Source organism: Drosophila persimilis, unplaced genomic scaffold (genome assembly GCF_003286085.1).
Source record: "Drosophila persimilis strain 14011-0111.01,24,50 unplaced genomic scaffold, DperRS2 tig00003933-arrow-pilon, whole genome shotgun sequence".
In the NCBI taxonomy this organism is placed as follows: Eukaryota; Metazoa; Arthropoda; class Insecta; order Diptera; family Drosophilidae; genus Drosophila; species Drosophila persimilis.
This window is the reverse complement of record NW_020825706.1, coordinates 2,342,983-2,370,667: the sequence shown is the minus strand read 5'-3', so window position 1 is coordinate 2,370,667 and position 27,685 is coordinate 2,342,983. Positions and strand designations below refer to the sequence as shown.

General features: G+C 44.6%; 5 protein-coding genes across 5 annotated transcripts in view; 2 read left to right on the top strand and 3 right to left on the bottom strand.

Moving 5' to 3' along the window:
• LOC6594231 (IDLSRF-like peptide) overlaps positions 1-8,000 on the bottom strand; it is a 41,956-nt gene extending 33,956 nt beyond the window's left edge. The window contains exon 1 of the mRNA XM_002019862.2: positions 7,351-8,000. Within this exon, the coding sequence (XP_002019898.1) occupies positions 7,351-7,498 (148 nt within the window). The 5' untranslated portion in view covers positions 7,499-8,000. The remainder of the gene's footprint in view (positions 1-7,350) is intronic.
• A 4,339-nt stretch (positions 8,001-12,339) lies between these two features.
• On the bottom strand, positions 12,340-13,774 carry LOC6594230 (putative serine protease K12H4.7). Its single transcript, XM_026994580.1, is given in 5 exon segments — positions 12,340-12,443; positions 12,509-13,044; positions 13,106-13,337; positions 13,399-13,640; positions 13,704-13,774. Coding segments are annotated over 5 exon segments (1,185 nt in total).
• A 3,127-nt stretch (positions 13,775-16,901) lies between these two features.
• Positions 16,902-20,647, bottom strand: LOC6594229 (aprataxin-like protein). Its single transcript, XM_026994520.1, is given in 5 exon segments — positions 16,902-18,342; positions 18,398-18,687; positions 19,964-20,143; positions 20,206-20,431; positions 20,498-20,647. Coding segments are annotated over 5 exon segments (1,866 nt in total). The 3' UTR covers positions 16,902-17,322.
• A 172-nt stretch (positions 20,648-20,819) lies between these two features.
• The window catches only part of LOC6594228 (chromatin-remodeling ATPase INO80), a 34,998-nt gene continuing 28,132 nt past the window's right edge, over positions 20,820-27,685 (top strand). Inside the window, exons 1-8 of the mRNA XM_026994575.1 lie at positions 20,820-21,170; positions 21,235-21,428; positions 21,491-23,688; positions 23,749-23,889; positions 23,953-24,130; positions 24,187-24,545; positions 24,603-24,864; positions 24,928-25,095. Coding sequence (XP_026850376.1) covers positions 20,882-21,170; positions 21,235-21,428; positions 21,491-23,688; positions 23,749-23,889; positions 23,953-24,130; positions 24,187-24,545; positions 24,603-24,864; positions 24,928-25,095 — 3,789 coding nt within the window. The 5' untranslated portion in view covers positions 20,820-20,881. The remainder of the gene's footprint in view (positions 21,171-21,234; positions 21,429-21,490; positions 23,689-23,748; positions 23,890-23,952; positions 24,131-24,186; positions 24,546-24,602; positions 24,865-24,927; positions 25,096-27,685) is intronic.
• On the top strand, positions 25,180-26,227 carry LOC6594227. Its single transcript, XM_002019858.2, has one exon. The coding sequence runs from the start codon at positions 25,230-25,232 to the stop codon at positions 26,187-26,189; it is 960 nt and encodes a 319-aa protein (XP_002019894.2). The 5' UTR covers positions 25,180-25,229; the 3' UTR covers positions 26,190-26,227.

Here is a 27,685-nt window from a genome sequence, read left to right as displayed (position 1 = left end):
AAATGCGCAAGTCACAAGTGGATTTCCACTAGAAAAGCAGGAAAAGCTCTTCAGTTGTGGTTAGGTTATGGCCAGCCTCTGCCCCCACCCTAACATTATATTTCCCTGCTTTTTATGGGCTATACACCACTTGAATAGAGGGTATTTTGGTTATTTAAAGATATTTGAATTAAAGGAAAGGGTTGGAGGTTTGAAGGTACAAAGTGATCAAGAACAGCTATTTGAAATTAATATTAATCTTAAATTAATATTTGCATAAATAAAACAATCAACTCTGCACTTTCTCTGAAAAGTCTTCCAGTTAAAGAACTCCATTTGATTGCAATTTAAAACCTGAACAAAGAATATTCTCTAACAATCAAATACACTTATTTGTTATTACATTATTCGTCGTTTTATTCGTCGTATATTATATATGGTTTCTTGTATGGTTTGGCCCATCAGTCTTTCGAGTCTCAATTATTGTATTTCTTCTAGAAATTTATTTAAGCTCTCCTTGATTTTCCTTTTTACCTCTAATGCTTCCTGGATCAGTTGAGCACGATGGCATTGATATTTCTGTGCGGCATTCTTCAATAAAGCCATCTTCATTAAATTTAGATACCGCTCTTTCGCTTTTACAGCCATTATTTTTTGATCCAAGCGAATTAATTCGTTGTCCAGCTCTTTGAGCATGGCACTGTCACTGTCGAAGGCTGATTCTTCCATTTTTTGTTGAGAAAAAATATAGTTTTATAATATCTATTCCAAAAACATTAATTTCTAGGCTTGCTTTTCAGGATAGAGTATCTTTAAGTTCGCCTTATCGAAGCCCTTTACTGCGCGCTTTCTCCTTCTTGGAATTTCCATTTGGTTTGGAAATTGGATTTTATGTATTGTGCATTTGTGGAATAATATTCGAATCTTGGCCATCATAACTGTGTAAGTATGCAAAGCACTCTTCACTACTTCTCTTTTTTGGCCAATAAATACAGCTATTCTTTAGCCAACCCAGATGAGAGCTCTAGAGCTCCAAGTGTTTCCCACAATAGATTTGGGTAACTTCGAAAGTTTGTTAGCTTCGGATTAAAGTCATTGGCAAATCAATAAATCAACTGTTGTTCCACCTTCGAACCCACCTTTAAGCCCACTCTTTTCCGTCTTTTCACCGTCACTTTTGTTAATGAAACTCTGTTGTTTCTGGCTCCGTAACCGTGTTCAATGGTTCTATTTATATAAGCGACCAACATGGCGTATGAGTAAGACCCTCACATTCTCTGACCAGCCACACTGACGCACTCTTTGGCCCTGGGTCCTTAGACGTTTTCCTTTTCCTTCTCTCTTTTTTTGCATATTTAACGAGTGGTTTTTTTCTTGGGTTTTGGCGTTGCAAAAGTTTTAGTGCGCAGCAAATAAATAATAAATGAGGCAACAATGAATGCCACAAAGGAGGAGAGGGGAGACCATGGCAAAGCACTTTCACAGTGGCCCAGACGGGGGCCAGCCCGTAAAAATTGACAAGATATAAAACACAAATATTTCGATACAAAAAACTTACAGCCTCGTAAAAATATGATGATGGCAGAGCGGCGTAAAAATAACGTGTATATTGAAAGTAAGACTTTAAGGCCACAAAATGTTTATGGCCCAAAGGATAATCCAAAAATGTTATAGATTGGAAATCAATTGCAAGCGGATTAAAGAGAAGGGAGACAGGCAGACAGGCGGACAGGCTGAGTTTTCATTACAGTTTTGCGGCTGCACCACACCGCACACAATTTCCATTTGCATTTTCGCAAAATGAAACGCAATCTGCCACACAAGCGTCCATAATGAGTTATACTTGCACCGAGGGCCCGGGGGCAAACCAATTTCCGCCCCGAAAATCTGATGACAGATTTGGTAAACCAGTTTACAGTTTACATGGTTTAATGGTTACAAAAGGGGGCCTGGGATTGATCGGTGGATGCCTATCCCTCGCTTTGCATACGCACACATCTTATAAATATTCATAGACTTTCCACCCATGTCCCACAGTTGGCCAAACGATATAAATCTTGGGGCATGAGGCATAATTAAACTGTCAGCATAATTAAATTTATGTTCGACACCTTTTTCGGGAACACACACACCCATATTTTTATGGCAGCAAATTACCCTGCCACGGCCAATAATCTAAAACATATTTTGTTCCAAATTCTTGCGGAATTTATATGGCCATAATTTAATGCTGCCGGAAAATGGGAAAAACTTGTGGCACCAATTTATATTTGTTGGTTTTTTAAGCAATTAATTGCTTGGGGGTTCTAAATCGATTATTGGCAGAATTTGTATGCACAAGATCTTGAATAATTTTTGGGAAATACGTAAAATTGTATCCAATTTTGTTACTGATGAATTATAAATATTTATTATATGATATGACAAAATATGACGTTTTTTAACTCAATAAACACCTTTACTTTTTCGGTTATTTTTGAATTAATCAGCATAAAAAATGTGTTTATTTTCTGTAATTACTGGGCACCAGTTTTCCTAAGAAAATCCCATTAAAAGTTTCCCTTGGCACGAGTCTCTCGCTACTCAACGGAACACCAAACAAAATGCCCAACCAAGAAAATTAATTAAGAAACATCCAGAGGGGTGGGGGGGCGAAACTTTCAGCTAATAAAATTATTCACAGGCAAGAGGATCCTGCAACTAAATGCTGCCCGAGCGGAAGTTAATGCTAACTGGAGGTTTGTTGAATGCTAAACTGGTGGTCAGAGCAGCTGTGAATTCTAACTGGCGGTTAGTTCTAGGCAGCTTTGCATTTGCTAACTGGCGGTTAGTTCTAGGCAGCTTTGAATGCCAAATATTTTCTGGCCATAATGCTGGATGTAATCACGTGTTTCAGCTTTTGGCTGTTTGCCATTTCTCTTCTCATGGGTTCATCTCTCTTGCCCTTTTTATGGAAATTTCATTTGATGTCTGCCACGGCTTCAGCTGCAGTGGAAATGATCACGTAAGTGCGGCAAAGTCCACGAAATGCTTGTAAGCCACTATGTCCCTCAGCAGTGGCTCAGTGGCTCAGTGGCTCACTGGTTGCACCACCACCAGACATGCAGCTCTCTAAAATGCAGTTCCAGGGCTTTGGTTTTCGGTTGGCCATTTGCATGTGGAGCACGCTCCACCGAATGCCGGATTGTATGCTACGTTTTGTTTGCCATTTGTTGCCACTTAAGCCACATCCCCACTTCGCATCGCAGAAACAGCGGCAGCTGCTGCCGCTGCTGTGGCAACTCCCCAGCCGCCTGCCACAATTTTTGGTTTTTGTTTGCGGTTTGCGCCCTTCCCTTTACCCTGTGCCGCCACAAAACCAACACTCGTATGTCGTGCATTAGCCAAAGTCCAAATCAAATATTGCATAATTTATCATATAGGGACTGGAGGACTGTCCACGAGTATACGTTCGAGTACTAAAACTAATTGAATTATTCGGTTAATATTTATGATGCCCAAGGCGATGCCAGTTAATGAATATTTAAGGCCGAATGATAGGCGGAAGTTCATGGGCCAAATAATAGGGAAATGTTAATGAATGAAGATGGACAGTAAACACAATTCAAGATGGAAAGAGGCGACAATTTGAGGAAAGATGAGACATGTTTAGCAAACAAGTACGTCGAGCATTTACATTCGACTACAAGCCAAATATTGCATATTCCGCTCATCCGAAAGTACTGATTCATGCAGAATGTCACCATTGTAATGCGCTCATATTCAAATATGACTCAGATGGTATGTGTTGCTCATCAGGAGTAAGGCACTAGCAAGAAAATACTCGTATTTATGTACATATACTTATGTACATTCTTTCTGTGCTTCAGCCATTCATTTAATTACAGAGAACCTCTTGAAAAGCATACCCTTTCCGAATGCCACTTAAGTCAATTAGCAAAATTACTTAGCTTGTCGAAGACTTTGGCATCGAAAGCCACTAAAAACTCCAAGCCAAAGAAACCAGAAGCCAGAAAACCTAATTAATATTTTATCAAAATGTCACATTCATGCGATGCGATCAACTTTTTGGCCCTCTCGAATGACTTTCACTTAAAACTGTCTGTCAATCAACTTTCTGCCAAATCTAATCACCAAAAGCTCACAATAAAAAAGGAAAAAAATGTGAAAAGAAAACCGGTGGAAAACCCTTTCAAGCTGTCACCGGTGGCTGCTTTTCCGACTAGCTTTTGCTGCTGTGCTGCGGCCAGTGTTGGTGGCACATTTATTAACTGCCACAAGGAGCTGAGCTGCAAAATTATGACCTGACCTGCGACCGGTGACCTGTCCAACCAACCAACCAACCACCCATCCACCAAAACCGCGAACCTTTCCCGTCACAAAAGCCAAAATGCCATGGTATACAAAAGCGGGCCACAATAAATAAAGTGAACAGGGGGCCCAGAACCTATACCCCAAAATAAAATACCCCCCGAAAACCCAAGCAGAGTCAAAGTCGGACAAAAGTCGGGCGGGAAAACGCAGCGAGTTTTCTCTGTTTCGCTGGCGGAAAATTGCAGCATAAAATATGTTGTCACCGACAGGGAAAAAACTGAAATTATTACTCTGCTCTGCAGAGTATTATATTGCTACTTTATCTTGGGCTCAAGTGAAGTTTCTATTCTCTTCTATTCGGGAATACAAGAGGGTTTTGTTGTATTGTACGAACAGATTGGGTATGGAAATTATTGAGGTAGTTTATTCTGAAAAAGGAGTCATGGATAGAATTAAGGGCTACCAAAAGAATTGGTGGCTAAGGATTCTTGAATTTTGCTAGCACACAATATAATATAATATAATACATATATTTAAGGGGTACCCCGCTCTAGAGTGTACCCTTTTCCCCTGATGTCTAGTGTAGAGAGTGGTTTTGGATGGCCTTGAGGTCTGCCATGGTCTCCCGTGGCCATTTTCTGGCTGACAAGCGGCAGAAAATGGATTTCTCTGGCCTGCCAGTGACTTCTACTAAAGTGCAATGTCTGCAATTGACATCTAGGAAAAAAAACGTAGGAAATTAAGTACTGCTCTTCCGTTGCTCAGGTGGAAAAGCCGCCAGGAAGCTGTCCGATGCAGCAAAACTTCAACACAAAAACCGTATAAATTCATGGGGTTTATTTTAGCATTAAATAACCGTGTTTAATGGAGCATCCATGAAATTAGTATAATAGAATAATTATGCTATGCATATTTATGAGATGCGATGTCGTGCGACGGCAAGTGGACCTCAATTAATGGCCAATTGAGGTACTGACTAATTGAAGTACCCTCGTACACAAAAGTGCTACAAATTAAGTTGGGCAAATATTTAGTTAGCCACTTTCGTGCTAATTAGTTCTATGAATGGCAAATGGTGGAGTGAGGGAAAGTGTCATAATGAGGTTCACCCAATAAATAATTTAGTTATAGAATGAAATTTTTCAAATGCCACAAATCAACTCTTTCTCTCTCTCTCTCTCTCTATTTGGGTGTTAATTAATTTTGTGTAAAAAGCCAGCACGAAGCGAGGCGGGGAAAAACCCACTGATTCGAAAGGCAATTAAAAAATTCTCAAACAAAACCCAAGCCACGATTTACACAAAAACTTTAGCGAAAGAACCAAAAGATTTCCATCAAGCACGCAACTGGCAAAAGTTTTCGGTGGGGCGGGGAAAGCGGAAAAAAGAAAAGCGAATACCAGTAAGAATGCATTTGCAATAGAAATAATATAATATAGAAAAGCACGTGCACATTTATTATGCAGTTCACCTGCCAACCGAAAAAAATGGGGGAAAAAATAGGAAAACTGGGGAAAATAAATTAGAAACAAATTCGGGGGGAAAGCCTAGAAAAACTAGTGAAAATGTATTTAATGGTAATACAAAACAAGTAGGGCAATAAATAAGGGACAGACAGTGAGTGAGAATACAAATTGTGCGGCTACAAAAAAAAAAACGGATGACCCTACTCCCAAATGAAGGTCATTCTGGACGAAAAAACAATAACAGCAAGGGAAGCCTAAATTCGCGAGTCAAGTCTTGAAATACTATAATTTTCTTTGCATAACTCTCAGCCAGAGCCATGTAGGTGCACTTTGAAGAGCAATCAGTCATATGTAAAGCAATTAATGAAATAGAAACAAAAACAAATCCACGCCGAGAAAATAAGGGTTCCGTTGGTTACTGCGCTTTTGCTTCAATCCAAGAGTTCCGTATTTCAAGAGAGCATGGATGGCCAGAGAGCGAGAGTCGAGCGCTTTGTTGTTGTTGGAGGCATAGCTGAGAGTGAATGCAATCGACCGCATGGAATTGGGAGAGTGTGTGAGTGCGTGTGTGTGTGCGAGGCAAAGCTCATACATGAAAAAGAGGCTAGAGGGGGAGCCGGAGTTTGCCGACACGATCGGACATGCACAATTGTGCCTTCAAATGCGGAATACCGTGGAATCGAGCTCTATCGCTAAAAAGAAGAAAGGCTTTGCATTCAATGGAATAATCATATTTTCTCTCTTCAATTTTGACACTAAAATCTAAGCATAGTTGAAGAAAAGTAGGCCTTGACATAAGATTCATTTGGTTTGGTTTGGTTTGGTTTCGTCTCTCCAAATATCAGTCTGGTTGTAGAAGTCTCTCTGAAAATATCTAAAACTTATCGAAATTGAAATTTATTGAAATTTTTGCAATAAAAATATGCCTCTTGAACTAATACCGCACTGGATAGAGAGGGTGGAGGAGCCCGAAGAAGTGGCCAACGTCGCGGACGTCGAGGATGCCAACCCTGTAGTTGCAGTCCAGCAGGAACAGAATCCTGTGGTAGTCCAAAACCAGGAGGAGCAGAACCTGCCAGTACCTGAGCAGCAGCCCGGCAATCCTTGGGTGGAGATGGAGGTCGACTTAGATATGGTCTTGTTCAATATATACCAAAATGATTTGGAAGCAAATTTTATGCCATTATAAGAGAAAAGAAAACACGAAATGTTTACAGACCAAAAAACAGCACTCACTGGCTGAAGTCCGCTACATAATCCATATATAATACACGAAAGAAACGACGAATAAAACAATTAACAGAACTCAATATTCCAAAGAATGTTCATATATCAATGAAGGATCTACTGTATGGTTTGGCATGTGTCTGGCATTCTTTGTGTTTACCTAACCTTTCAACCCTTCGTAGTCTTTAAACCCCATCGAAAGGTCACACCGAATGCACCTCCAGGCACACATCCCCACACATTCCCACACATATGCCTCCTTTGCACATATTAATGAGCTAGCCCCCAACCAAATTACTGTTTAATGGCATTACTGTTCGATTAGAAGGGTAGAGGCTCTGGGATACTGGGTGATGGATACTCACCGCTACGCTTCTGCACCGGATTGGCCATGTGGCCGTAGAGGCGACTCAGATCGATGGCCATCGTGGTTGTGGTCGCCTGCAGGAGCAGCAGACAGACGGCGAACGTGGGCCACATGCTGAGGCGATGGCGATGTCGGTGACGGTCCATTTTCCGAATGGACGGACGATGGTTGGAGAGGGAGGGAAAACTTGCCAAGTGTTCGAATTAAAACACTCTCGCCCAGATACCAGGATACCAGAGAAAACTTTTTCACACGCGCACGCACACGTTTTCCACTTTATCCGAGTGTTTCGATGGAGTTTTCCACAGTTTCCCCAGTTCGTTTTTAGTCCGCTTTCAGGCAGGAGGCAGCACCAGGCCGCAGGACTGGAGCAGGATGATTTTCAAGCAACTTCTTCTGGGTCTTTGATTGAATTATCGTTGGCACTTCTCGTTGCGTCGTCCTTGACTATGCTAATTGTTCCTCTAATGGAGTTATACGCACCAGGAATTAGCTCTTTTCCTCTTCTCCACTCTCTCTCTCTCTATTCCCTACTTTTCTATATTTTCGTTTCGTTTACTACGTTGCTTTCTACGGTTGGTTTATGTGTATTTTAGCAAGCCTTAACTTTCGTATTCGTTTTTTGTCGTTTTGTTGTTTTTTGTTGGTTTTTTTGTCGTTTTGTTGGAACTTAAAAATTTAAAAGAATTTCTGCAGGCAAACAAATATTTATATGTATATATATAGATATATGTTTTTAGTCGACTTTTTACATTTTTCTACACTGCAATGAAAAGAGGCAGAAAAACGGGGAATATTAGTGGGAGAATATAATAGATTTTTTGTGGTTTAAAAATGTTTTAAGTGTTTTTTTGTTGGAAATCTCATAGATTTAATTAATATATTATTATGTCATGCAAATCTCCTGTCATTTCATACACTATTTTCACTCAAATTTTATGTCCACGTTCTAAGGCCCGAAAATCCCCTCAATTTTAGGTCTGCACAAAATTTTTGGTAGGTTTTATTTGTAACTAAAAGAAGTAATTTATTATTATATAATATAATATATAATAATATATAATTATAATTATTAAAACCGTATGACCCATAAAAGTGCAACTGAATACCAGATATCTGCCTGAAAATTTAATAAAAAGACCTCAGAAGAAGTCAACACCCCAGGATCATCCAAAGTGTCCTTTTGGGTGGCAATTTGCGTGGCAAAAGGCAACTCGAGGCCGAGGCCGAGGCCGAGGCCGCTGTCGTCTAATCAGCTTAACGAACTTTAACTTTTTCCCTGCTGCTCTTTTACCACACCTTGGGGGGAAGGGAAAACCCTTTTTCCCTTTAATTTTCAGATGGATACCCGACCGACTCTTAATGACTCTCTAGAGTACCCAAAACACATACGAAAAACGAAAGGAGAGAATGCCCTAGACATAGACGGAACCTTTAATTAAAGCCAAGCTAACCCTTTGGTTTACTTTTTCCCTAACGCTGCCCTTTTCGAGTAAAAGTTGAAAAAGTCTTTCAACTTTTTTTTTTGGGGCAATCAAAATTGGACACACGACAAATTTTTCAGAGAGAAGTTTTGGCCCCCCTCTTGCCACACAATTGGGGGACAGGAAAGCGGAGAAGGAAAAGTTAAAGGCAGGCGAGAAGCGTCCAACAGGCAGGCCAAAAGCTTTTTAATTAGTCCTTTTCCGTTTGCAGGAGTCTTTCCGGGGCACTCTATCATTATTCCTGAGCACGTTCGGAAACGTTGAACATTTCCGAAGACCATAGATTCCCGGTTTTCCAAGTGCCAAAAACTTTTGCTCAACTTGAATTTTCTGCATTTTAAACAGGCTTCTTCCCTGGAGACTATGAAACCGTAAAGTCTTGTTACAATTCCCTGGCAGACATAAACTACCTCTCAGCCCTCGTGCCAATAAAATAAGGACGGAAGACAATGAACATAAAAATACTTTAATAGACTGAAAATGAAACTTCTGGCTTCTCTCAGCCGATTTCATAAACACCAGCCCCTCCACCAGGAAACACGCACCAGCAGAGACACCGATTGAAAGAGAGAGAGAGAGACAAACATTTGGCTCTGAAGACAACTAAAAGCCACAGCCAAATGTTGGCTGTATAAGCCACCAGAGACCTGCAGACAAACAGAGGTGGCCAAAAGACAGAACCATAGCCAGAGCCAGGCCAAAAGACAGAACCATAGCCAGAGCCAGGGCAAGAGACAGAATCATAGCCAGAGCCAAGGCAAGAGACAGAACCATCGCCAGGGACAGACCTAGAGCCAACAGCCAAGCAAACAGAAAAGTTAAGTGAATTATGACCAAGGTGCCGAAAATGTGGCCAAATAAGCCGGCACAAATGGCCCGAATCGGTCGTCGGTATCGGCTCTGAGGTCGACCAAAAGAGCAAAAAGCAATTTGTTAAAAAATTGGGAAAAAATCAAATCGTAAAAGAAAGATTTACCAAGCAATTAAAATTGGGTTTGGGGAAAAAGAACTGCAATTTCTAGTGGATTTACTAGAATTTCGGGCCAACCGAAAATATGAACAGCAAAAACTAATTTTAGGAATATTTTTTTAATGAAGAAAAGCACTTGAACTGGCTATAAAATATTTCTCCAAAAATTCTATGAAAATTCCCTTTTTGCATGTGATTCTAATGAAAATTGGGAACACCAAGAAATTCACTCAAGATTTTGTGGTCTGGCAACTATATTTTTAGCTACTAGAAATCACACCCCAGGCTTTTCGGTTTCTCTCTCTCTCTCTTTGTAGGCATTTGTCGCCCTACAATTTTTAAAGATTTGCAAAGATACAATAATTTTCTTGGGCTGCAGAAAAATCCTGAAAATCTTTTACGGCCTTACTGCGAGCCTGCCCAAATCACAAACAAACATTAATTTGCATAATTTACTCGTACTATACGGTCGGTCGAGGCGGAGGGTGGATGGTGGACAACCCAGACAACGACAGCATTTTAGAACCATTTCTTTTCTTTATATTTCATTTTTTGTGTGTGCTGGGGCGGGCGCTTGGGGTTTTCTTAATGCATAATTTAACAGCAGATCCCCAGAAGAAAGGAAAAGGGAGGGTGCCGCAGGAGGTTGGGGGAACAATCAACAACTGCGTGTTGTTATTCAAAGCACACGAAGGCTCACAGAGGCTCACACACGGCGTATACGCAATGAGAGGAAAGCAGAGACAGGGGCCAGGTGGAGGCAGTGAGAGGCACGGAATAAACGCAATGTCAATCTTGGATATACTACGGCACGGAAACACGGCGTGTACGGCGAATACTCATCGCAAGTCATGGGCAATGTGTGAGGTGTACACTCAATTTGAAGCATGAGAACACTCCGTAGACTCAACTTTAATCATGGTTACACGGCGTATACGCAATGTGAACGCATGGAAGCATGGCCTAAAAGCAATGAATGCGAAGAGAATCAAGGAACATGGGAGGCCAGGACTAACGAGGCCTAGGCTTCAACCAGAAAACCAGAAAAAAAAACACCAAGAAAAACCAGCAACAGACCTGGGGGGCCAGGCCGAGCAACAGAGTGAAAGAAAAAAGCCTAAAGGTAATGAAGAACCATTTTCCGCACACACACACACACACTGGCACACCGAGAGTTTTCTTTTCAGCTTTCCGTTGGTAAAACACAAGAGTTTTCAAAGTCACTTTTCAAGTCCTTTCCACAGACAAACACACACACGCGGAATAGATGGAAATATCCAGTTTTTTTATGGCTAATATATATAGTATTTTATTTTATTTTATTTTATATTTGATTAAATGTAATATTTGTTTGGTGTTACAGTACGTTTGAGTACGAGCCAACAACTCGAACAACTATTTACAACTCCGCTTGAGTGTAAGTTTCAAACTCGACTGAAGCGTTGAGCGGTTTGGCATCGACTTTTATAAGGACAAACGCCTACGCAGGACCATTTTGAGTGGAGTGCAAACGTGAGTGGAATGTAACCACTCGAATGTCACTCGCAGGGCACTGGAGCAGCACCGCACCTGCCATGCCATGCCATGTGGCATGCCTCTTGTTTGTTTGTTTGCCTGCTGTTTGGCAGCGGCATGGGCCAGGAGCGGTTCAGCGATGGTCCGACTTTGGGACATGGATACGTTTTGGGTAAACAAATTGAGTGGATTATGTTTCAATTAGTTAGTGGAGCCTTGGAGGGCCCTGCCAGGGCTTAGAGATTGGTTAGAGAAAGTCTTACTTTTTCTACTGCACATATGATGTTTGCTGCACAGAAAGTTTCTCTTAATTTGTCCTCGCAGAAAGCACAAACCACTCTGATAATCCTTTCACCACTTGGAGCACACACAACACACAGCAGACTCCCAGTAATTTACCAAATTAATGGAGCAACAAATATTAATTAGCACGAAAAAGCCACACACACAGCATCGCCAGGAGTGGCGCCAGGCGGTTCCTGTAAAGACACTCAGAGCCGAGGAAAATGTAAATAAATTACGAGTGAAAGAGCGCTCGAGTCGAAAGCCGGCCCGCCCCATTACCACACAGCCCACGCAGAAATGTGAGTCCTGCGAACGTCCATGGGAATGTATCCAATAGTTTGGAGTACCCGAGTCCCAGGCGCCCACGCACAGCAGAAGGTGACGGCTCTGATTCGACAAGGACTATGATGCGTTGGCGTTGCACTCAAATGGGCACACAAATGGGGGAGGGGGCTAAAGCTTTTGATAAACGTTAAAATTCGAAAAGAGATAAATTTTACCTTAAGGTAACCGTGTGGGGGTGGGGCAGGGATCCTTAATCAACCAATCAAGCCAAGACAAACAAAAGCAGGGAAAATGCACAAGCCAGAGGGTAAGTGCAATTTTCTTAATCAACAGCAAAGTTGTTGACACACTCGAGACGCAGGACACTTGTTGACAAAGGCCGGGACAGGCACATGACTTATATGTTTATTAAATAATTAATCATGGATGAGCATATCCCGGTGGCAATTTATATGTGACGGCGCAGAAAGGACATCACACGCAGTTTGGCCAGATTCATTTGCACGCTGTCCCTTACTTGAATGCCGCCAAGATCCTCGCAATGCGAGTAGCCTGTGTGGAAGAGACACCCATCAAATCATCAGGGATTCGCTTCGCTTGGGTTCTCCCTCACTTACCCCTCAAGACAATGGCCTGATTGCCTTTTTGCTTGCCCAGAGAGCGCCAAGGATCCAGCTGGCCGTGCGTAAAGAATACCTCTCCATAGCGCTCACTCTGATTGAAATGGTAGCCACCAAAGTGATTGTTGGCCTGCTCAATGCCCTGGGCTAGCTTCTCCCGTGTCTGTTCTGGACCGAATGCATCCAAACAGAGACGCTCGTAGTAGGACAAAGGCACTTGATTGCCAAAGGTGGATGATGAATCGCTTGTGGCTGTGGTCGAGTACCAGCCAAATTCATTGCATGTCTGATAGAACCAGGCACGAACTGTCATACGATTACCTTAGAGAGTGTTTCTGTTTTGGGGCTTTTGAAGGTACTTACTGCCTGAAATTGGATCGCTGAATAGTTGCAGCATGGCCCCATAGCCAAAGTCCTGGCAATCTGTCGACCTTCTGCCTTCTGCAAAGAGTAGTTCTAAGAAACCCTCAAATGCCACTTCATCGTTGGAGTTCAAAGACATTAAAGTGTCGCAAAGTTGTGGAATATATGAACTGAAAAAGGGAAGATTATTTAAGCCAATAAAGAGCTTTTTTGATAGCCCTTTGCCCCCACCTATAACTCTGCACAATCAAAGCAAAATAGTTGCCCAAGCCATTGAAGAAGGCAGCTCTATCCAGGGGATCGTTGGGTTCATAATCCTCACAGCCATTGAGTTTTTGCAGTAATTCCGGAATTTGATTTTCTTCAAACAACTTTGTCAAGTGCTGAAAACCCTTCTGTATTCTGGTAGTACAATTTTGACCATAACTTAAGCGAATCGAATTGCTAGCCACTTCCATGTACTCTGAAAGAAAGGAAAGATTACAGAATCTCTAGGCAATCTCTCTTCGATTTTAGCGACGCACCATGAAAATCCGCTTTGGCCAGCAGTGGGGCACTTGAGGCCCAACTGGCGGCTATCAAATCGGGATACAATTGTGTCATCCAGGCCACCATGCTGCCCGAATATGAACCACCGACTAATATGACTTCCGACTGTTTCATTCGAGGATTCTCCGACTTTTGAAAGCGTATGAAGTGAGCCAAATCTGCCAGGGATTGATAGATACTCAAATGCTGCAGCTTATCCACACGGAAGCTCTCCTTTCTATTCCACAAAAAGACGCCATTAAAAGATGATCTATCTGTAAGTATCAGTAAGCACACCCACCCATGGGGCAAGCTCTGTCCATAGTAACGATGTTCGGTGTAGAACAGCATTCCCGAATTTTCCACAGCCATGTCGTGGGTGAGACCTGTGCTCAGAAAACCCGGACTAATGCTCCATTCACCGCCCACAAATATGAAGATGGGTCCTTGATTCCTATGATATTTGCCATTGCGTAGATAGCGCTATAAAAACACATGTTTTCTATGGATTTTGAGATGTTAGAATGATCAGAGTTTACCATTTTCCAGGTCTGATTGTTCAGAGCATCGAAATTATCAACTTTTTGTTCCAACCAAAGTTCTTCCACCGAAACGGCATCGTTTTTGGTATAAGATCCCGCACTGGGCTCCTGGAATAGCAGCTCCAAATTTCTTCTATAAGGATTATAGACAGCCCAAAGATTTGGTAGCCATAAAAGAATTGGCAGCACAAAAGACAGCCACTTCATGTTGCTTACTAAAATTATTCTTTTGGTGTGCCAAAGTTTTTATAAGAGCCCATGGGCCCCTATATATGGGGGAATATTTAATGGGAAAAAGTTCAGTGGACTATGTAGATCAAGGTGTGAATAATAGTTTGGTATCCACACGTCATATCAATGTTTTTTTTTGCCAGCAAATCCCTAACGTTACATTCGTAAAAACATAGCCATAAAAATGATATATTTCCTTAGATATTTCCAATCGTCTTTGTCTCTGTTTTTAGAAGCTCTAAACATTTTTACTACTTTCACCTTTTCAGCAAAAGCTTAGCCCTGCTGAAAGCCGCTTGAAGCCATCACCTCGTATACGCAATGATACCACATCCTGCCCTCTGCCACGCAAGGACACCAGTATAAATATTTTTACAGCGCTGGGTAGAGGTAGAGGAGCATAAAAGACAAGAATCGAGGCGAACAAGCAACAGGAGAATGCACAAAATGTGTAATTGGCATATTACTCATACGACCCGACCACCGAGGACAAAGGCAGCAGGGGGAGGAGCAGGGGAGATTGCATAGCAGGAAGGAGTCTTGGAGCCTGTCAGGGCATGTGTTGTGTGCATTCGAAGAGAAGGGTAAGTCAAACAGTGCAAAGTTATGTATGGCAAGAGCTCCTTCAAGCGCTCCTCAGGGATGAGTGAACATTTCTAAGAAGATTGAGCAAGAAAAAGGGTGCATACTGGACTCCTTGTGTGGTATGAAACGTTTAAGAGAAGCAGACTCTGTAGCGGGTATCTTTCAGTCCAAACAAAAATCATTATAACTTGTTTTCCACTGTTTTCGGCGCGCTTAACGATAATGGGGCGCTATGAAAAGTTATTATTATTGAGGCTCGTTGACGCCATTGAAGTTGCTTGCCCCCTTCCATTGGCCCCCACAGAAATTGCAAATTGCTTAAATCGTACAATTGATGTTGAGCCCATGTCCTCTGGCATTATTCCTGACTGTCTGGGGGTTGTTTCGTTGTATTTCCGTTCGGAGTAATGTCAGCGAAAAGGATTATTCCACATGAAACCCCAATCCGAATGGCGCAGGAGCTAGCGAAAAATCATCAGCATATAAATAACATTTTATACGTGAATGGGAGGGAAACACACAGTTCCATTCATGCTCACATGTGCACTCCAATCCACGGACCATACAATTTATGAATATTTCAGAAGAAAATTCGTGGTTTTCCAGCGAGAGTCGAAGAATTTAAATGAACATTTCAAAAGGTTGCTCTTTGAAGAACTTGGATTTTTTGCGAAATATTTTGAATTGCTGAAATAAAATAAAATGAGTTTTCTTTTAATCCTATTAATTGTTGAATTTTCTTAAGCTTAAATATTTGGTAATTTCTGGAAATATTATTATTTTAATATTTGGTAACATTTTTGTGTTATATTCTGAAGAATAGACCGCATTTTTAAATCTAAAAAATACCAATTGGGATAAACAGGAATATAATTGGAAAATATTTAATATATCTGAAATAAATTAAATTGAGTTTCCTTTAATCTTCTTGTTCGGAACAGTTTCTTAAGATTAACTCTTTATAAATTTCTAGGACTATAAGGAGTTCCATTTTTTGGTAACAGTTTTTGCTATTTCCTGGCCAATTTTTCGCATTTTTGTGAACCAAAAAAAATAATCACAAAATATGTACATTTAAATGTTTAACAAATTAACACCACATGTTGTTAATTTTACAGATCATTAAACCACAAAATCTGTAAAATAAAATACCACAAGAATTTCCTTCTCATATGCCACCCACTCCCCCAAATGGCAATCACAGGCGCACATCTCGCCCCCTTCCGCTCAAAAACTTTTCTCAAATGTCAAAAGCTTCGAAGTCTGCGAGCATGCGCCTGGCATAGCCACTCCAAAGTCCACTCAGTGCTCTTGGCTACCCCCCTGAAAGAGAGCTTTCGCCTGCTCTCTTTGGCTCGAAAGTAACGTTCTTTATGAATGGCCTCCTGTTGCTCGAGACATAACAGGTGGCAAAAGGGGCTCCACAGAGAGAGAAAGATAGCTTTAATGGAGCTGTTGATTGCTCAAAGATGCACCCCCGAAAACCATATCGATGGGGGGTGGGATGTGATAGCTTTCAGCGCTCTGGCTCTGGCAGACACCTTGACACTGTGACACACTAAAAAATGTCGAGAAGAATTTAAAATTACGTACCGTATGGCATTAGCCGGAGCCACTCTGTGTGTCTGCGCTCAGAGCTACCTTGAATTTGATTTGAGTTTTCCTATGCTGACGGACAACTTATGTATCTCCTCCGCTCAAGTGTGTATGTGTTCCGCACTGTAAAGTAGTAAAGTTAATGGAAAATGTGGCCATAATTAAGCCGAACTAAGGCCTAGAGAACAGAGCAGCTTTTGACAGAAGAAAAGTTAATTTCCTGCCGTTTAAACAAATGATAATATTTCGAGGGCAACTTTCTTCATTTTTCATAATCGGAATTACAATTTAACAACTGTTTCAAATTCCACAGGGGGTGGCAGTTCCAGCTAATGCTTCTGCTACTGCTAATGCCAGGTGTAATATAATATTTATCCAGCAACTGAACAATTCGAATGTTGTTTCAAGTGTGGGTGTCAACATGCGATTCCTTACAATCTTCCAATTAGATGATGATTCACATTAGGGCCCTCGGGATTCTCTTTGTTCGGACTGTTATATGTTAAACTTTGCTTGGATGATTCGTGGCGTTTGTAATGTCTGATATTTATTGAGACAAACCTTTGACATTTAGGCATACAAATAATTACATCAAATTCGATTTGTAATCTATTTTTGAACATATTTGATTGTATAGGAAGTTTATGTTTTTGGCAGATAGTCTAAATGGAATGAACGCTAACTTATTGTCGTTCCTTATAAAAAATGCTGATTTAATCCTAAATTGCTTTTGCAATGGTTTCCTGTATGAGTTTTAGTTTCGTTTTGGTATTATATTCGATATATAGTTTCTAGTCTCGGATTCAGTATTTCAGAAATAAAAATTATAGATTTTGTTACCATTTATAAGGCACACGCTAGAAGGCGTCTTTTACCTTGCTTGCAAGATCGATGTAGCCCCTACATCAGTGCAGGCTGGCCCGCATTGGCAGCCGGTTTGTTACTATTGTTTTTGGGTTTGTTTTTCTATTGGAACTTCGATTGGTTTGGAGCACGAGTCCCCTGATTCTGTGGTTGATTTGGACCACGAGGACGCTGGTTCTGTGGTTGATTTGGAGCACGAGGACGATGATTCTGTGGTTGTTTTGGACCAAATCTAGGCTGTTGGTTGGGTGCAGCAAACATAGGCATCATGTCCTTTGATTGCGGTCCGAAGCGATTTAAATGCGGTCCGAAGCGGTTTCCGCCCAGCTGTGGACGCGGCGGCATGTTTCTGAAGGGGTTACCGCCCTGCTGTGGTCGCGGCGCATAGGCCAAGGGGTTGCCGGCCCGATGTGGACGCGGTGCATACATGGAATTTGTAGGCTGTGGATGAGTCTTCGCGGCTATACCGAAACGAGCCGGCGTGTTTCTGAATGGGTTATTGATGTGCTGCAGATTCATCAAGTTTACAAGTGGCCCGCATTGGTGGTACGCATTGGCATCGGCACCCACTGCCTGGTTCTGATCCATAGACTTCTGACTGGTGCTGGCGGTGATCTCGTGCTCCTCGCGGGATGATGCCGCTTCCGGCTTGGCGGTGTCCTCCAGTTTTGCTTCGTCCAGCAACTTGACAATATCTTCCATTTGCTTTTTTGTCCGACGTTCGGATTCCTTGTCCTGCCAATGAGTGAAGAGATGGGCCTTCAGAGCCAACAACAATGGGGACTGAAAGTCGCACTGATTGCAGTGAAGAGGCGTTTGTTCCTTCAGCTTTTGGAACTCCACCTCGGAGAGGGTCTCAATAGCGCCCTCACTGTCCAGCATCATGTAGGCCTGTTGGAAAGGCAGGAACAGCTCGGTGTTGAAGCTGTTCCAGTGCTTGATGCGCTTCATCGACAGGGAGTAGAAGTCATCGGATATAACGTGCATGTTCAGCCGGTCCCAGAACGGGTCCGCCTTGAAGCCAATGCGAAAATTGCGTGACGGCAAGTGGTCCTGCTTCCCAATGATCTGGACGGCCAGCTCCATCATGTGGTCCAGCAGCTGCAGATGATCGCTGGTCAGCTGTTGGCAGAACCAAATTATCAGTATTTTGAGACTAAAATGGATAGTCGCTTACCTTGGTCACATCCTCGATATCCTCTTTGGCCACCACACGAAAGTGGTACTGCGCTTTGGGATAGTCGGCCTTTACCACCACCGCCCTGTCGCTTTCGATAAGAATGTGATTCTTGTCCAAAATCTTCTTCCTCAGTTCGTTGCGTATGTTCTGCTTTATATGATCCATTTTTATTTTATTTTTCTCTGTGACGTCCATTATGTTAATTTTGTCTTTGGATGTTTCAATTTTCGTGTAAATCACACTTTTCTGCTGTCCGTCTGCCGGTAAAAAAAAATAGCCATGAGTCACTGGATCCAAAATTCTTATGGAGCGAACTAGCTGCACTGGAAAAAACAGAGACAGCCTTCAGTTCAAGAAAAACGTTTTGAACCACCAACACCAACACAAATCTATCGATATGTTTGCGTGAATGCACCGATATTTAGACGCCCAGAGAGCGAGAGAAGTATATGCCTTATAGGCTTTTCACACTGACGACCATCCACCATCCACCATCCATTTCGGGGATGGTCCGTAAGGTTTTGCCGTTCCGAAAATTTCCCAGTTAGTCCACCATCCATTTTGGATGTTCCTAAACCGCACGTTTCTATGCGATAGTTAGCCGATGGTTTTCAAATGCAACTCTGAATAATTGTCATTCACAATGGAAAAATGGTATTCACTGCGAAAACGTAAACAATGATTGTGACAAAATTAACAAAAAACAAAAACAACAACAGAACAGCTCCGAAGGACAGCAGACCAAAAACTTATTAATAAAATGGATTTAGTGCCAGAAAACTCCTCCAGTGGTACGTTGAATAGATATATTTGTTTTTTATTGTTTATAATATATAATATTATTACACAATGCAGCAAACAAGAGAACAACAGCAGGCGGCAGGGTGAAATGGAGTGCCGCGCTTGAGTGCCTGCTGGTTGACATATGGCAGGAGAAAATTGAAGATTTGCGCGGACCACGCAAAAATTCACATGTGTACATGGAGATGGCCGAGTCCATGAAGGAGGCTGGGCTCGGATAAGTGCTCTGCAAAACTCGTGCAGGATATTACACACACTGTTTGGAGCTACACCGAAAAGCCTGCCAACTGTTCGGTACTCAGAGGACGAGCCCAAAGTGTATAGCGCAATGGCGATGCGCTTTTCCAAAGGAATTGCAGCTCGGCAGTTGGTGTCCTTCTTTCGCAGCACTTCAAGCCGATTCACTAAAATATCAAAGCAGTGCCTCTCCATTCGGAAACTCTCTTTGAAAAACGCCTCGTTGTTTTCTGGTACATCTTTCTCCCAAAATGTCCCGAACCGCTTCTAAAACCATAAAATATGTCCTTGTACTTTAAACTAAATAAATAAATAATAAACTTAATAAATCTTCCGCGCAAATTTAATGAACTTGTTATTGGCATCAGCTGTTTTTGATGGATGTTGGATGGTGGATGGTGGATGGTGGCAGTGTGAATCGGAGTTTCACATTTGTCAAAAAATCCCACCATTCCCCCGGGATGGGCTCAGTGTGCAGAGGCTATTAGCGGTTTGACTCTCTCTTCTGCTGTCTCCGTCTTTTGCAGCCTCGTCAAATACTACTCTTATTTAGAAGATGCTCCAGCAAGTGTTCCTTAAGTTTGGGCAAATTTATGCATATCCGTTCGCATTGATTGCATTGAAGCGGTGAGTCCAGCAGTTTATGGTACGCATGCGGCGGCAGGCGCTGGAAACTGTTTTCCGACTGAAGCTTGTCGCGCAGTTCTGAAAGAAAAAGATTTGCTTGCATCTATGACGATTGGTGGGGGTGGGGTTGGTTCTCTTACCTTCGTATGGCACAAACAGTGCCGTGTTGAAGGAGGTCCAGTGCTTTTTCCTCTTTAGACATGGCGACACAAAATCCTGGGATATCACATGCAAATGCACGCGTTCCAGGCTCGGCTCGGCATGGAAGCCTACCTTAAAGTCATTCCACTGCTGGCCGCGCACTTCGACAACGTTGCGGGCCAGCAGATGCAGTTCCTCCAACAGTGGCAAATGCTCTCGGGTCAGCTAAAAACAACAACAGATATCTTAGATGCATTCCATTGGGTGTATGCGGCGGGGGTTTAGCCTTACATTAAAAACGGACGAAATTTCCGCCTTGGGCAGCACCAGATAGTGATGTTGCGCTTTCGGATACTTATCGGCTATGACAATGGCCACATCCGAGGAAATTATCCAATTGGCCTGATCGGCAATAGTGTTTATCAGATTCAAACGCCACATTATGTCTATTTGTTTTTCTTGCCTCTTCGTATGCAGGCGTGCATCTAAATATCGTTCAAAAATACCAATACGTATATCGATATTTATTAGCCATCCCTAACAGTATTTTTGCAATGCCGGCGCAAACTTCGGCCACACTAATGCGTGGAATTGTTTACCCTGGGACGGACGCATGGCGAACCATCTTGCAAATTACGTGATAATTGTGCATAAAAGCTGACTAAAAGCAGCGCCATGGCCAGCGGCACCAACAGAGACATAAAGACCCGCATCATGGCCGAACCGCCGCACATACAGCGCCTGGAGGTGGCCCTCAATATGCGGCCCTTCATGGAAATGGCCAAGCGGGTGCTCAAGCAGCCGCTGAGCAGCAGCAACGATGAAAGCGACACGGACGAACCGGGGCTTCCACAGCTGAAAGCAGAGCCCGAATCCGATTCCGATGACTCCTCCACGGTGGGCGTGGTCAAGTGCAAGAAGGCGTCGCAGCGCTGCAAGAAGCGATTGTTTTGCAGCAAAGAAGGTGAGTGTGGGGGCAGGGAAAGGGGAAAGGAGTGTCTGGCATTGATTTGTGTTTGACCCACCAGAACGACAGAGTGTCAAGGCGCAGCTGTACAACTTCAATGACCTGACCAGCGACAGGGAGTGGCTGTACGATCTCCTACTGAGTGACACGGAGAGCGATGAGGCCGTCACCAATGAGGACGAGTACATCCATCAGATACTGCGCGAGCATATACGCGAGCAGCGTCAGCGCAAGAACTATTACAAGAAGCCCACGGTAGGAGCCCCAAATTGAAGGAGATTCCACGTGCTAATCCCCTTTTGATCCGATTCCCACAGAATGCCCAATATGCCTACTACGGCAGCAGTCTGCTGTCCAACCATGACATCTATGCCGAGCGGCAGCAGGCCACTGCGGGTGTGCGCAAGCGCAGGCGTCGCACCAAACAGGAGATACTCATGGCCCGCCTGGCAGAGGCCCAGGCCCCGAAGCTCCCGAAACCAAAGAAACGTCGCGGACGCAAGAAGCAAACGACTATCATGAACTCGCCAGAATCCGGAGAGGTGCCGCCCTCAGAGCTGGGAAGGTACACCTATGGCGACACGCTGCCCACCAACGACGAGGAGGACGACGACAATGGCGTGGTCGACTACAAACGAGAGCTGGCCAGCCTCGCGCTCGACTTTCCCGAAGAGGAGGAGATCGAGGAGGAGGTGGATGTGGTGGGCGGGCCCGATGGGCAGGTGACCAAAGTGCGACGCAAGCGGAAGAATCCCGCCGCCTTGGCCGCGCGACGTCGCCGCATCTGGCAGATTATGTCGAAGAAGGAGTGCGGTCGCTTGCAGCGCATCACTAGCAACAACCACAAGGAGATGCTGGCCAACTGCAAGCGTGTGGCCTCCATGTGCTCCAAGGTGGTGCGCCAGCGGGCCATCAATTCGCAGCGGATAATGAAGGAGACTGTGTGGCGAGCCAAGCGCCTCACCCGCGAAATGCTGGCCTACTGGAAGCGTTACGAGCGGGTGGAGCGCGACCAGAAACGAAAGCAGGAGCGCGAGGCAGAGGAGCAACGGAAGCAGGATGTGGAGCTGATCGAGGTGAAGCGACAGCAGCGAAAGCTCAACTTTTTGATCACCCAGACGGAGCTGTATGCGCACTTCATGTCCAAGAAGCTGGGCCAGGGCACGGAGGAGGATCAACTGAGGATTCTCAGCCAGCTGGATGAGGAGACCAATGCACGATTGGCCGTCCCAGATGACTACGATCCGGGGGAGATGAAGCAGCTGGCCAAGGAGCACGCCGAGGCGGCCATGCAGAGAGATCTAGACAAGACGCGAGCCTTTGATGTGTTCCCCAAGAAACGGGGGGAGTGCGACGACGAGGAGGAGGCCATGGAGGCCTTCGATGTGTTCGCCAAAAAGGAAGAGGAGGAGGACCTAGAGCCAGAGGCGCGTGCCGAGATGAAGGACCTGCCACAGCCGCAAATGTTCAAGGGCACACTCAAGGGCTATCAGATCAAGGGCATGACATGGCTGGCAAACATCTACGACCAGGGAATCAGCGGCATCCTGGCCGACGAGATGGGTCTGGGCAAAACCGTCCAGTCCATAGCCTTCCTCTGTCACATTGCCGAGCATTATGGCGTGTGGGGTCCCTTTCTGATCATCTCGCCTGCCTCCACGCTGCACAACTGGCAGCAGGAGATGTCCCGGTTTGTGCCGGACTTCAATGTGGTCCCGTACTGGGGCTCGCCCAGCGAGCGGAAGATCCTGCGCCAGTTCTGGGACCAGAAGCAACTGCACACGCGCGATGCCAGCTTCCATGTGGTGATCACCTCCTACCAGCTGGTGGTCAGTGACTACAAGTACTTCAATCGCATCAAATGGCAGTACATGGTGCTGGACGAGGCGCAAGCCATCAAGAGCGCCGCCTCGCAGCGCTGGAAGCTGCTGTTGGGCTTCAGCTGTCGCAATCGGCTGCTGCTCAGCGGCACTCCGATCCAGAACAGCATGGCCGAGCTGTGGGCACTGCTGCATTTTATTATGCCGACGCTGTTCGACTCCCACGACGAGTTCAACGAGTGGTTCTCCAAGGACATTGAATCGCACGCCGAGAACAAGACGGGCATCGACGAACTGCAGATCTCTCGCCTCCACATGATCCTCAAGCCGTTCATGCTGCGACGCATCAAGAAAGATGTGGAGAACGAGCTGTCGGACAAGATCGAGATCATGGTCTACTGCCCCCTGACCATACGCCAAAAGCTGCTGTATCGCGCCCTCAAGCAGAAGATTCGGATCGAGGATCTGCTGCATTTGACGAGTGGCTCGAGTGCCCCTTCATCGGCGTCCTCCAATCTGATGAATCTGGTGATGCAGTTCCGCAAGGTGTGCAACCATCCAGAGCTCTTTGAGCGTCGTGATGCCAGGAGTCCGTTCTTCATGCGCTGTGCGGAGTATGTGGTGCCGCGCCTGGTCCACGATGAGGCACTGCTCCACAGATCGCTGCCCAGTCGTAGGCATTTGCTGTACAATCGGTGGGTAGATACCTAAGGATTTGCTTTATGTTTATTTATGCTATTCTTTTCTTGTGATAGGTTCAATATCTTTAAGTCGGAGCACATCCAGAGATCGCTATTCGAGGATGTGAGCGTCGAGAGCTGCTTTGGCTTCACGCGTTTCTGTGACCTCTCATTGGGGGATATTCTAGACGTCACACTGCATGGATTGATTGATTTGTAAGGCAGCTAATGGCTAAGAGAATCCCTGCCTCTGCTACATATTCTCCTCATCTTTTACAGTTTTTTGCATCATCGTCGAGTGCTGGAGAAATATCCTTTACTGTCGTATCGCCGCCAATGGTGGCCACATCTGAAAGCCACCTTCTATCAGCTGCTGGAGCCCATGCTGGAGAACAAACTGGTGCCGCATTATATGCTATCGGACAGTGTACTCAAGAATTTCCTCTTTACAGCGATGGTAGGTTTTTGTCCTCCGTTTGAAGATCGTAATCCTTATCCCTATACCCACTTTAGACCACCAATGAGAGCAGTGTTTATTCCTTTGGGGACTACTGCACCTACAACATGCAGGAGACCATTGAGCATCGCGTGACACGCTCCAAAATACTCAAACAAAAGACATCCACACTGATTGAGGAGCTGGTGGATGTGGAAGTGGAGGAACAGGTGAAGCAGGAGCTCGAAATAGAGTCGGTCGAAGTGCAAACCAAATCGAATGCCAAGAGCGATGTTAAGGTCCAAACACTGATGCTGTTGCCAGAGTTTCCGCATCGTTTGAGGAAGCCCAGGAGCTATCATTGCGAGCCCCTGTCCATGCCGCGACTGCTCTATGGCTTGGGTCAACGCGTACAAGCAGTGGATAGGCATTTATAGTGAGTTTTTCCCAACAATTAATAGAAATACTCTTCTGATTACTGGCTTCCTTTTAGCTGCGAGAGTCGTGCTGCTGCCTGGACACAGATACGTCATGTTCAGTGCGAGAATGCCGTAGGCAGAGAACTTGTCTCCTCTGGTCTGGCTCTGTGCAAGCCACGCAGTGGTTGGTCCGCGATTGTGGTGCCCGACAAGGAGACTCTGATCACCGATGCGGGCAAGCTGTTTGTCCTGGACACACTACTCACACGCCTCAAGGCGGAGGGCCACCGAGTGCTCATCTATTCACAGATGACCAAAATGATAGACTTGCTAGAGGTGCGTTTCGCTTGCTGTTTAAGGGATTGATATACCTTTGAATAATGTGTATTTTGTTCTTAGGAGTACATGTGGCATCGCAAGCATCGTTATATGCGCTTGGATGGCTCCAGCAAGATCTCAGCGAGACGCGATATGGTGGCAGACTTTCAGACGCGTGCGGACATCTTTGTATTTCTGCTCTCGACGCGGGCAGGAGGATTGGGCATTAATTTAACAGCAGCAGATACGGTGAGTGGATGTAATAAAAATAAATCTATAGGTATCAGTGTGTTCCCTTGGAAATTCCCTTCATCACAAGTCCCCATATTTCATTTAACAACCCACTCCCGACCAAAATTATAAGTACTTCTTTCCGAAGAACAATGCCTAACAAACGACTGCCGCATTTGAATGCCAGCATGCAGCCGCACATGTCCAGGCCCAGTCTGGTGCGCAGCTCCTCGCCCAAGCAGGAGCCGGACAAGCGGAATGGCCTCGATGGAGATTTACTGGAGGAGTCCAGAGAGGAATGCAAGCGAGTCCGTTGGAATATCCCGTTTGATTCGTTGCAAGACAAACGAGGGCCAAGCAAAAGTAAGTTGAGCCAAAAGAGCCCCTCCTTCATCACGCCGTCGAGCACAAAACCAATGCAATTCGATCCGGATACCCCAAAGGAGGTGCAGGTGGCCCACGAACTGCGGCTGGCGGTGCACCGCGGTGGCGGTTCTACTGATCCCGACCACAACTACGCGCTGAGGGCCAAGCTGTCCCCGCTGCAGCTGCCCTACAGCCGCATCCAGAGGATCCTCAAGGAGTGCGAGCTCTACGAACGGAACCAGACCACCTTTATCGTGCCCATCGATTACAATGATGATCAGGTGGCACTCGTGTGCAAGGCTCGGACGCACAACCTCGCGGAACTGAAGCAGCGACTGGCCCCCTTGCTGATGCGATACAAGGCGCGGCTTTACAATCGGCATCTGTTCACCGAAACGGGCGTCATCAAGGCCATTGTGCCCCGCAAGACGCGCCTTAACTTCTCGGACTTCAGCCAAACCGTCCAAACGGATGCCCTGTGGTGCAAGGCCTCTTCCGGCGAAATAAGCGACTATGAAAATGGCTTTGTCGTCTTCAAGTGCCCGCCCAATGAATTGGCCGACGTGGCGGCAAAACTTAAGCAAAGCGGCTACAAAATCCATCACTCGGAGATCGGACATTGCCCCAACGAGCCTTTGGTTTCGCTCTCCCCGCGCCACCTTAAACGCTACGTGGATTTCGTGATGGAACTAAAACAGGATGAGGACATATTCAAAGTGTATGACAATGTTGACCATCAAATTTAAGTAGTTTAAAGAAATATTAGACAAAGTAGTAGACATGACACTGCTGTATGGCCTTTACCAAAAGTAGGAGGGACATTGTATGCTTATAAATGAGACCAACGTTTTCTAATGGGACATTGCGCACCCCTACATTGATTGCCGTAGAGATCAGAACGATTTCTAAATGGTAGAACACCTTTTATTTTACTCCTTTTACAAAAATCAAAGACAAATTCTAGCAGTAGAGAGCACCTCTTCTGCTCCTTCTGCTGAAGTCTGAAGTCCAGCAATAGAAAGCTGCTACATTCCAGTAATGACTATATGGATTGTGCAATCTGATGAGTGTACTGCTTGAGATCTCCACTAATTGATTATGGTCAAAGTGGATGATACTTTAGTTCAATGGGAATGGGTTCCTTAGAATTGTGTGCAATTCAACAATAAATATTAGTCAGTGTCAGCCAAAACCAGTGCGATTCATAGCTGTAAATGCAGCGGTGAAGCAATGCTTAGACTCGGAGTCGAGCAGCAGTCACACACTGTGTGTATTTTGTTATTGCATTCTCGGTACCGAGTCCAAATTTAACTCAGAGTAATGGAAGCTGTTGGGAACTATGGGAGCTGCGTAGAATGCAGAGCTTTAAGTCTAAAGAGTAAAAGAGTTTACTAACCTCTCATTCATAGCCAGCTTGGAGGAATCTTCTTATAACCAAGCTCCTCTGCCATTGTCTTATATGCATTGACTGTCACTGTCGCCTAGTAGAAAAATCTGAAAGAGAAGCCCGAGACGTGGGCCGGGTGAGGGGTAGGGAGGGAAAAACCCTGTACTGTGTATGCCATTTGCTCGAACTACTTGTTCATGCATTGCACAGCATTTAAGCAGAGAGGAGGGGCGGGCCCATGATTTACTCTGATGATCTTTATCATCGCGTAACAATGAGTCCCATCCACGAAGCAAATCCACAAATTCTCAGCCAAAAAGGATACAATATCGAACAGAATCTTTGCATGTTTTCTGCCTCTCAGCATAAGCAGCAGCAGCAGCAAAGACCACAGCAGGCAGCACTTCTTGTTCGATTTGTGCGGTTCTTTGATTTCTTTTTGGACTCTGACTCCGTCTCCGTCTACGACTCTGACGCTGCCGCTGGCCCTCTGTGGCTCTCCCGCTCTCTGCTTCGTGTGAACATTTTCGCCTGGTTCCTAAATCATTTTGTCACTGATTTTGATTTGTTATTTGCCACAGCCCCGCGTGGCCTGTCCCGTGAGTAATTTGGTTTCAGCCTTTTGCCTGCTGCTGCTGTTGCTGCTTTTGTCATTTTATTGCCAGGTTCTCAGGCTCGGCTCCAATGTGGCGAAGCGGCGAAACTCCTTCCTTCTGACTGATTCGTTGTTGGTATTTCGTTTGAAGGGCGGATCGGATCACAAAGGGAGCCTTCTTTGGGAACCTCTTCGGCCACAACTTTCTCCATTCAAATTCCCTAATCGCAAACAAAAGATATATGACCCGATCGATCCAG

Excerpts from the sequence above, each read along its gene's own strand:
- LOC6594227 (XM_002019858.2), top strand. The coding sequence starts at position 25,230 with ATGCCTAACAAACGACTGCCGCATTTGAATGCCAGCATGCAGCCGCAC.